Source organism: Anoplophora glabripennis, unplaced genomic scaffold, assembly GCF_000390285.2.
Source record: "Anoplophora glabripennis isolate ALB-LARVAE unplaced genomic scaffold, Agla_2.0 scaffold285, whole genome shotgun sequence".
NCBI classification, from domain to species: Eukaryota; Metazoa; Arthropoda; class Insecta; order Coleoptera; family Cerambycidae; genus Anoplophora; species Anoplophora glabripennis.
The window spans coordinates 396,774-407,837 of NW_019416394.1; the positions used below are offsets into that span (position 1 = coordinate 396,774).

At 30.6% G+C, this 11,064-nt stretch overlaps 2 protein-coding genes and 1 long non-coding RNA gene across 3 annotated transcripts in view; 2 read left to right on the plus strand and 1 right to left on the minus strand.

Annotated features, from left to right (window-relative positions):
* The window catches only part of LOC108908055 (vacuolar protein sorting-associated protein 54), a 16,490-nt gene extending 11,656 nt beyond the window's left edge, over positions 1-4,834 (plus strand). The window contains exon 3 of the mRNA XM_018711963.1: positions 4,520-4,834. Coding sequence (XP_018567479.1) covers positions 4,520-4,729 — 210 coding nt within the window. The 3' untranslated portion in view covers positions 4,730-4,834. The remainder of the gene's footprint in view (positions 1-4,519) is intronic.
* Positions 4,835-4,896: 62 nt separating this feature from the next.
* LOC108908044 lies at positions 4,897-8,984 on the plus strand. Its single transcript, XR_001964349.1, has 3 exons — positions 4,897-5,384; positions 8,616-8,837; positions 8,894-8,984. It is a non-coding gene; the product is annotated as an uncharacterized LOC108908044 (long non-coding RNA).
* Positions 8,985-9,025: 41 nt separating this feature from the next.
* On the minus strand, positions 9,026-10,305 carry LOC108908043 (cilia- and flagella-associated protein 161-like). The gene is made up of 2 exons (XM_018711949.1): positions 9,680-10,305; positions 9,026-9,341 (listed from the first exon to the last, which is right to left on the minus strand). The coding sequence occupies exons 1-2, from the start codon at positions 10,279-10,281 to the stop codon at positions 9,038-9,040; spliced, it is 906 nt and encodes a 301-aa protein (XP_018567465.1). The 5' UTR covers positions 10,282-10,305; the 3' UTR covers positions 9,026-9,037.
* Between the last annotated feature and the right edge of the window lie 759 nt (positions 10,306-11,064).

Consider the following 11,064-nt stretch of genomic DNA (forward strand, 5'->3'; position numbering starts at 1 on the left):
TTTTTGTTTTCCATTTACGTGTGTGTTTCAGTTTACTCTAATCGACCCATACAATGCTACAAAAATCAAAAACCCGTTAAAAATACTAAACGATGTAATTTATTTGCAAATAAAGTTAATCGAAGAGATTTTTGGGACGTACATATTTTTTTCAAATGAAAATATCTTTTGGTGGCACACTAAAAATTATAGTAGTAAATTAACGCACGTTAAAGTTCGTCCTTTATAAATAATCGTGATTATCTCCAAACCCGTTGAAGATAAGTATAGGAAACCTCTATATCAGCCGACGCAGAATTTAATTCTACATGTTCCTGACTGATAAAATTGTTACGGTTTCATTTGAAAAAAAATTAGTTTTCAATCTTTGAAAATTACCGTGTTGGCCGCAAAATTTTGAGGACTTTGTGCGTAGCTAGGTCAAATGTGAAACATTTTCGGTGAATACATAATAAATACTACTAATAATGGAAGTATGTCCAATTATACAAATGGTAGAGATATTTAATACTAATCGCGACGTTTTATCTAGCATTTTTTTTAATAATCTAAATATCTCGAAAACGAAAACCATAAATTTTCAAGGCATGGACGTGGTGACAAAAATTACTCAAATTAACACATAGAATCGACGAATGATATAAAAAAATGGGGTATTCCATTTAAAGCAATGGAGATGACGTCACTTCCGGTGAAACCGGAGGTATCCCACTCTTGAAAGTATTTCAAGACTAAATTGAATACAGATAGCTGTCAAAATTTAATTAACGGGTTACGTGAAAAACCCTAAAAATTAAAATTAAAATTTAAAAAAAAATTTCTTACTTTTCATTAACAAAATATTATGCAATCTGTCTAAGCAAACATATGACATATTCTTATGTATATATTTCTGTAATCAGAAAAAGTAGAGGAATTTAATTTTGTTTATATCTTTAAAACGCAACATTCAATTGTTTTTTTATATAACTTCTTGATATCATATGCGTTCATAATTGTTTTTTATGTATTTATGAAGCGGCTGCCCAATTTATTTTGCACCCNGGGGGCAATATTTCTACGGGGTGTTCTATGTCGAAAAAGATTACTTTTTCTTTATATAAACATGGGTCCAAAAATTCTTCCTAAGGAAGTTATAGCCACTTAAAGGGACCACTCTGATGATGGTTTTTTCTAAATAACTCCGAAACCAGTTGAGATAAATTTATAAAATTTGGTACTTAGCTTAATTCTTACGTGCTCAGTCCGCCACTAAAACGAAATTTATAAATTTTCATCACATACGTTCCAACATGGGTGAGGGCGGTAAAATTTACCATAACTTTTTTATGTGTTGACTTTTTTAACTTTTTACTGAAAAGTATGAAATTTCATAGTTTTTTATTAAAAAAAGATACTCTTGGTTCATAATGGTAGAATGTTCCATTTTTGTGTAAAATCCGTTTAAAAATAATGTTACATGTATTAATCACTGGGAATCGAAATTGTTAATATTTTTTATCGTCGCAGGTTTTGAATAACAAAAATGTATTTGACGTTATTTGCATTGACAGTTCAGTTATTTACTTTTTGTGAATTGTTATTTTCATAGAAATTTATTATTTTTAGTAAATTTGACAAGTAAAAAAAACATTGAAATTAGAAATTATTAAATAAAATAAACTAATAAAAATAATTGAAAACCAACGTATTAATAAAACTTATCTTTATCTCAATAGCAAATGCTCAAACAGATTTCCATTTTGCTGAATACATTTTTCAGCTCGACGTAGAATTGCCCGAGATGAACTCAAAAATTCAAAATTATTTTGTGTGATTTGATTTTCAGCCAAATAAATGAATCCTCTGTTGTAATTCTTCCAAAGGATTTATTTCTGTAGCATAAACTACAGCCTTCATCCTACCCCACAGAAAGTAATCTAGAGGAGGTCTAGTGATCGAGGTGGCCATGGAATGGGACCTCTACCTATCCACCTGCCAGGAAAATGATCGTCTAACCAATTTATGACATTATGGCTAAAGTGAAGTGGTGCCCCATCCAATAGTTCTCTTACATCATTTTGCAGAAAGTTTAAGTATCTTTCTGCATTCAGACAAAAGGGAAACTGAATTGGTCCAAGTAGCTGGTCCGCCAAAATTCCTGTCCACACATTTATTGCAAATCTATTTTGAAAATTTGTGCGCTGTATTGCCTGTATTTAATGGATTTTATACAAAAATGGAACATTCTACCAATATGAAACAAGAGTACCTTTTTTTACTAAAAAACTGAAATTTCATACTTTTCAGTCAAAAGTCAAAAAAGTCAACGCATAAAAAAGTTATGGTAAATTTTACCCCCCTCCCCCCCAGTGTTGGAACGTATGTGATGAAAATTTGTAAATTTCGTTTCAGTAGCGGACTGAACACGTAAGAGTTAAGCTAATTACCAAATTTTATAAATTTATCTCTACTGGTTTCGGAGTTATTTAGAAAAAAACCATCATCAGAATGGCCCGTTTAAGTGGCTATAACTTCCTTAGGAAGAATTTTTGGACCCATGTTTATATAAAAAAAAAGTAATCTTTTTCGACATAGAACACCCCGTAGAAATATTGCCCCCTAATTTCAGGATACCCTGTATATGGAAATGGTCGATTATCTCTTAAAGTAAGATAGCTATCGAAAAATCATAAGGTTTTTAAAGTCTAATACGTACTATAAAGAAAAATTAAGTATACAGGATCAGTCAAAAAGTCATGAGGAAATAGTAATAGTAATAGTAGTATTGGAACACCGTGTATGTTATTCCATATTTCAATTTTTCTCAAAATTCTAAACAAAATTCATATAACACATCATTAACCTAAATTAACCGTTTTTAAAATATCATACTTTGAAAGTAACTTTTTACTAGGTACTTTCAAGTTTATAAAAGAAAAAAGGCTCCAAATTATGGACATTTATTTTATAGTGAATCTAAAGTGTAAAGGGTGTGAAGGAATAGTGGACATTTCGTGCCTTATCCTTTCCTGCAACTGTTCGGTATTTTGCGGTCTATTTTTGTAGACTACATTTTGTATGTGATCCCACAGAAAAAAGTTAAGGGAGACCTAGCTGATCATTCAATTGCCCCTCTGCGTCCAATACATTTATTAGAAAAAGGTTCATCTAGATATGGCCGTACCACACGTCAAAAATGTGGAGAAGCCCCATCATGTTGAAACCGTATTTGTTCTGCCAGTAAATTGGGATTGTTATTGTTCGGGAATAATCATTTAAGCTCTGGAATAAGTAATATGTTCTTGCAAAAGTAATAAATATATTCAGAGTTCAAATTTCCGTTTATAAAATAGGGTCCCATGATATGTCTACCAATAATGCCACACCAAACATTTACTTTCTGTGGTCATTGGGTGTGAACTTCCTCCATCCAATGTGGATTTTGCTCTGACCAATACCTACAGTTGTCCCGGTTTACGTGCCCGTTTAAACAAAATGTAGATTCGCCAGAAAACAATATGCAGTTGACAAAGCTGACATTTTCATTTAATTTATCCATAATAACTTTGCAGAATCGATGCTACAATCATAATCGTCTTGAACAAATGAATTGGAAATAGATGTAATTTTTCCTGTTTGCAAATGTTTTGAATGGAATATCGACTCATGATTTAAAGTGCTTTGTTGTGTCAAGTTTATTGGATTTTCTACCATATCTAACTTGACATTCAAAGAATTTTCTTCATTTGTAACGCTTACTGGTCTTCCACTATTTCGTCGATCTGATCTGTAACACTTCCAGTTTTATGAAAACGCTGCAATGTTTTTGAAACAGTTGATTTAGAAATAAGATGAAGTTTGTTTAGAATTTTGAGAAGAATTGATATTTGGAATAATATGCAAGGTGTTCCATTAAAGAAAAAGTAACTATGTTTCATCATTACTTTTTGACTGATCATGTATTCTTAATTATTCTTTATTGTAATATATTTAAAAAAACCTAAAACGTCTTACTTTAGGATATAATAGACCGTTTGCATGCATATCAGCGACCCTGCAAAATGACTTCAAACAGTTTTTTCTTGAACTTTATAAATATGTTATTGTACCCTTTTTGATGATATCAATTGTATTTTTAATGGCACATATATTACCAGAGTTTTTAGATAAGTTGTGAATCAACCAGTATATAAAACTGATTTATCTCTATTAAAAAAAATTTTAGCCAATATTTTTCCAAAATACTTTCAGTCAAATAATTTTGTTAAAATTGTTTTATTATTTTATTTTCAGGAGAGAAAGATTTTGAGTATTTTGATATTATCTTATTATTTCTATTTATAGCTAAATTAAGTTATTTGTAATAAAGAAATATTAAGTCCAGTTCCAGTTTTTCTGTCTTATTATATCTTTTCCATCTACATCGATAATCTGTTACAAAACTAATATCACGGATGTTCGGATATAAATATCGGTTTTGTTGCATCCCTACTATGATCTGTGCAGAAGTTTGAATCTAACAAATATTTACTTCTAGGTTAATGATATTTATGACATTATCCATAAAAATTTCAAGACTCGAATACGGGATCAACTCGTAAAGATGAACATCCAAAATAACGGTGGTCCCCAACATGGAGTGGTTACTGCTGAAATAATCTTTTACTTAGAAACCATGAAGACATTAAAAGCATTACCAGAAAAATATTTATCAGATAGAGCCATGGACGATATTTGGATGAGGTAATAGCAAGATGTTTGTGCAGTATTGTGAGCTAAATTAATTTTTTATTTAAAAAAAGAAAAATTGTAAATACAAATTGTTTAATTTATTTTATAAAAGTTGTTAACAATTAAATTATATGACAAAACGGATAAATACAGTTTTAAAAAGTATGTGAAATGTTTGATTTAGGGAACATATTTTTATTGCTGACTTAGATATGATTTATCTTTATAGTACATTCTATTTTTGAAAAAATATTATAATACAGTGTTTATTAAATCTTATCAGTCAAGTCTTATTCATGAAAAAGAGAAAACATATTTTTTATATGCATATTTTAAAATGTTTACAGTATTTTTACATTATTCAGTTGAAAGTGGCACAACCCTAAGAGTTACAATGCGTTAATACATCCCAATAATGCTTGAGAACCTGTGATGAGTTCATCTCACAAATTTGTAGTGAATCGGTGAGCAAACCACCAACCTGTAATATGTAACTAACTTTAATTATTTCAAAATACACTGCCCTGACGATAATGCAAAATATTACTATGTAATTTTCAATTTTAGGGACCGATTTTGATGAAGACTTAAAACCAGACCAGACTTAAACCATACTCTGGAAGATTTAGGCGGTCTACTAAAATTTGGTGGCAATTATGGCCGTTCTGAAAGTAAATCTGAAATTTCATAAATTTTGGGCTATTTTGAAAGTTGTTAGGTTGGTACTGGACGTACTAGATTTTTTTTTCTCGAGACATATTCGTGCTAGATGCAGCCTGCTAGTGGTATCTTGGTTTGTCGCAATCAGTTTGTAAATTTGAAAGTCATGGCCAGAAACAATTATTATTTATTAATCTTAAAATGCAAATAATAATACAAAGTAAACAGGACTTTTCAAAAATAGGTATTTCTAGTTAAGCCATCTATTGGCAATTTGTGTGGGAAAGGTAAAGCCTTCATTGATGTACTGTCAAAATTACATGACATTTAGACGAATAAAAATGATCGTGTGGATATAAATGATGAGCAACATGTTGGCCAATTGAAATCCGTGATCACCGCAGATTCCATCAAAACTGTGCGTGAATTCATCAAAGTCTTAATTGAAAGTCACGGAATTGGAATTGAGCATCTGAAAAACATCTATTTATCGCATTTTGGCCAAACATTTGGGCTACCGAAAAGGTTCTGCACAAGTTCACTGACAATCAAAATTTGTTCAGAATTCGACATTTGAAGGACATCCTCAAAACATCGTGATTGGTGATGAAACGTGGTGTTTCCAATATGATCCAGAAACCAAGCGCCTAATGGTCATTTTAGATGAAAAACCCACGGAGTGCTATTAAATTAGAGGGTGGAAATTGGAGGTAGGGGTGAAAATGCACCCCTTTCAGTTTTTTAATTGTAGCTCGAAAACAAAGCAAAATTTCGCTATAGTTCATAGGAAAAATTATTTAGAGAATTGATTTCCCATCAAAATGGCTTATTTAAAAAAAAAAATAAAAGGAAAATTTTAATGCAAAAAATCTTTAATAAACAATTTGAAAAAAAGCAAAAAATTCGATTTTTTTATTTTGTTTTACTTTTTTGCCTCTAGTTTTTTTATAAAGTAAAGATAGGTATAGGCATTGCTTCATAGAAAAAAAAGTAAATAAAATTTCCTTCAAAATAAGAGGTTGTAAAGTATTTTTGGATGAAAATTGACTGATATATGGCCGCTCAGACTTAGCCTATTTTTCGATTTTTGTCGCGTTTACCCTTAGACGTTTAAATTCTAATTTTTTGCAAAAAAGGATGGAAATAAGAATAAGACGTTCAAGGAATTTCATCACGACTTGTTCGAATGGTCATTAAAAATGAAAAAACCGCAGGGTGCTATTAAATTGGAGGGTTGAAATTGAAAATAGGGGTGAAATGCACTTTTTCAGTCTTTTAAATATAACACGAAAACGAAGCAAAATTTCGGTATAGTTCAAAAAAGTCAAAAAAAAATATTAAAAAATCTAATTTTTTGCTTTTTTAAAATTGTTTATTAATGATTTTTTGCATAAAATGTTTCTTTTAAATTTTTTACATAAGCCATTTCGATGGGAAATTCAATTCTTTACAAAATTTTTCCTATGAACTACTTTATTTCTTACCTATCTTTACTCAAAAAAATACTAGAGGAAAAAATGTAAATAAATCAAAAAATCGAATTTTTTGCTTTTATTTCAAATTGTTTATTAACGACTTTTTGCATAAAATTTTCGTTTTAAATTTTTTAAATAAGCCGTTTCGATGGGAAATTCAATTCTCTAAATAATTTTTCCTACGAACTATAGCGAAATTTTGCTTCGTTTTCGGGCTACAATTAAAAAACTGAAAGGGGTGCATTTTCACCCTTATCTCCAATTTCCACACCCTCTAATTTAATATCACTCCGCGGTTTTTTCATCTAAAATGACCCTTTGAACGATTCATGCAATAAAATTGCTTGAACGTCATAGTTCCTTTCAATCCTGTTTTTTTGGACATAATCAATAGCAATAAGGGCCGAGTGAAAGGTGCCAGATGATCCAAAACCCAAAAAATCTCATTTGGAGAAGTCAGAAGTGAAGACGATGATTTGCTTTTATGATTACAAGGGCATTGTTAACAAAGAGTTCATTCTACTGGGACAAACCGTTAATGTACAATTCTATCTTGGTGTTTAGAAGCGTTTGGTGCATCGTATCGGCCAGAATATCGCACAGAAGTTGGCATTTAGTGCACGATAATGCGCCATCTCATTGATCGACACTTATGACCGATTTGTTGACTAAAAATTGCATTTTAACTGTTAACAACTCCCCATATTCGCTTGATTTGGCACCGTACGACTTGCCTTTTCCGAAAAATGCATTTGCCGATGAAAGGAAATAGTTTTGTGGACATAAAAGCCATCCAAAAGGCTTGTACCGGCATCCTGAAAGACATCTCAGCCAATGATCTAAAACACTTATTCGACATGCTTTTAAACCGTGCAAATTGCTGTATTGAGTCGGAACGGGATTATTTTGAATAAAATATATCGGTTTTGCAAAAAAAAAACTTTCTGTAATTATTTTTAAAAAGTCTTGTTTACTTTGGAACTCACCTTGTGATAAATGTGAAATTACCAATACATACAAGGAGAATTAAATTAAATAATCATAATTATGATTAAAAATATTTTATACTGTAGAAAACTACTTTAATTAAAAAGTTTTTAGTCTGTTTTCAAAAGCAGTACTATTACAGTGGAAAGTCTGGAACGGATAAAATATTGCAGAATTTAATACAATAATAGTTTATTCCTGGTTTTTGAAAGTGCAATAGCTTCAAATTATTTGTATCATACGTATCACAATCATGGTTATTGTTGCGAATTAAGTAATTCGATAGGTTAGTGATATAGTAGTAATAGATAAATACAAGAGATTAATATATTTCATACAATAAATATGTCTTCTCAGCAATTTCTATAGTTTGGATGTGTAATAACTTCACACATTCTTTTAACTGTAAACACTTGCCATATGAATTAAATGACCCTGGTTTAATATGTTGTTTATCCTGCTTGTGAGATAGTCAACATGATGTTGTGAATCCCAGTTAAATTATAAGAATTTAACTTTTCAAAGAGTCAACACTATACATCTACCTACAAAGATAGAAGTTTGATAAAAGATTAAGTTTTTTCAATATTTAAGGTCAGCTTATTTGTACTAAATAAATTCTAATATTCTTTTATTGGCTATTTCGAAGGAGACATTGTTGAGTCACTAAAATTAACTGTGTAATTATTTATGTACATTGAGGCATGTTATATTCCATATTTTTTAATTCAAATCAACAGCTTATAAATTATATTCAACATATTGTTCTTGATCCATTAGGTAAGATTGTTTTGGTTGAAGTTATATCTTCGTTTCCTTAAAAGAATGGTATGGAAATATAGTTGAAGGTCATAAAAGCAGGCTTCCGTTTAATTATTTAAGTAAGAAAAGAAATTAACGTTACTATTACTATATTGACCTGGCACGTAAAGAGAAGTAGTTTCAAAATATGAAGATTTCAAAGATTTGAAAATTCTAGCTGCCAGGATACCAATGAAATAGGTAGAGTTGTAATTTTTAATCGTTTAATGTTTTCATTATTACATTTCAATTTCTAGGATGACTCCCGTCTACCCAAATGATTTTATACACAATATACACTAAAATGAATGTGTATATTTCTAAAATTATAAATTCTCTTGACCTGACTGAATTTTATAAAAGATGTATTTCAATAAAATGTTGTGCAAGTGAGTGAACAATTAACTATATAATTCACTAGGTACATCTTCTCCTTTAGCAGCACGAACGAACATTGCTTTGTTAGAAGGAGGTGAACTGAGAACTTTCCAGAAGTTTTCTGCAGTTTCCATTTTGTGTCCGTCCTTATAAGTGTGACAGCTTACGACACATTCAGGTCCATAGAAAGAAGGCATCCATTTTGACTGTTCCGCTGCTAGCAGCTTTCCAGAAGCAGTGTGTTTAATGATAACTCTCGAATTCGGTTTAAAATTTGTACCGGTAGTTTGATAACGCCTTTTAGGATCCCAGTGAAGAAATTTGAACCTGAAAAGGCATATTTATTGCATGGAATTTTATAAAACCAATGTTACAAGCTAGCACAAGAAAATAAATCAAGTTGCTGATTTCTTGAATATAAATATTACAAATTAAAATTTGAGAGGTTTTTAATAACAATTCCTTGCTTCATTTTTGTTTATCAAGATTAAACAGAAAATGTACTGGCATAAAAGTCTAAGGAAAATTTCAACTGAATCTTTTAAAAAACACAATTATGAGTCAAATCATGTATCTTCTGAAAGAGATGTATTAATAGAAAAAATACGTAAGTATGACTTGACCTACTTTCTTTGTAACTCATACAATACTTCATAAAGTCTGACCTGCAATAAATATCTGGGCACTGTGAGAGTTTTAGAGATAGATGTCCTCCGAAAGTGTCTATTGTAGAATTTTCGCATTGTATATATAAAGGTCTGGTCCCACTTTCGGATATTTGAATATACACATCTTCGCCATAAATTATAGGTTGGTCTCTTTTATTGCTATCACAGCCAATAATTTTGAAAGTATTACGTACACAAGGTTCTTTAATGGGAGAAGCAGAAAGCGCACAACCATGTTGAAAATGTTGAATGTAGTCTATATCTCTCTCATTTAAGACTCCTGACAGATAAAGTCCAGTATTTCCTTCACTAGAAACTATATCTGATGTTACTATTTGGTAATTTTGATTATACAATAGATATGGGGTTTCTGGAGCTAAAATTGTTGTTTTGAGCACATTTCGGAACATTTTCTTTGTTTTTTGGACCAGCAGCTGGCAGTGTTCTTTTTTGTAAGCAGTAATAAAATTTCTTTCTTCCCATAGCGCTAGTTCCTCGTTCCATAATCCTAAACGCACTGGCAAAGAATAGATTATCCGATTTTGATAAACCTGTTCCTGCTCTTCTTTTTCCCTATCTCTACTGCTACAGTGCATCATTTATTATTTTGATGAATTTTTGTTTACTAGAGAAAAAAAAGTCAAGTCAAAATAATTTGACAGAAGGAAAATATATGTTAAGCTGCTTGAAGTTGAAAGATAAGAATAGAATGAAAGCTATATTAAATTAATTTTGGACAAAATGAATAAAATGAGTAACATACTGCAAAAATTTAAAACCAATTGTATTTGCTAGTTAAAAAATTTGTATCGCTTGGTTATAAAATAGGTCTCTGACAGTTTCAAAATTTCTTGTTTCAGAAGTGGTATGAAGCAAAATATATGAGATTATGAGTGATCATTGACATTTCCTGGTTGAATACAATTTACAGAGGTGGTTTTTATGGGAACAAGGGTATGATAAAAGTATATAGCATACTAAGCCTACACTTGCTTATAAGTGTAAATCGTAGAAACTAGTAAGCTTTTACTAATTTATGATTACCAAATGGTTTTAAAAAAGGCGGCCTTTGGAGGATTCTTCCCATTGATCTGTTTTATACAGGGTGTAAACAGCTAGCTTGGGACAAACTTTCTACACTGATTCCGTACAACTTTAGAAATAATCTATATATAGATCATGTAATATTATAGTGCTTACTGACGAAAACAAGCATTTTTATTCATTCAATAGGGAAAACAAATAATTTTAAAATAAAAACCTTTATAATGGTCATATTTGCTTGAAGCCAGGGATATAAATTATACACTGGGTTAAATATGTGGATGTTCGATATATTTGCCTTTAATTTATTCTGTTCTCTTGCACTTTATTTATTTTTA

Bases quoted from the DNA above. Each gene is read 5' to 3' on its own strand.
- LOC108908043 (XM_018711949.1), bottom strand. From the start codon at position 10,281: ATGATGCACTGTAGCAGTAGAGATAGGGAAAAAGAAGAGCAGGAACAG. The intron at 9,342-9,679 runs GTCAGACTTTAT...ATGCCTTTTCAG, and splicing joins TGCCCAGATATTTATTGCAG to GTTCAAATTTCTTCACTGGG.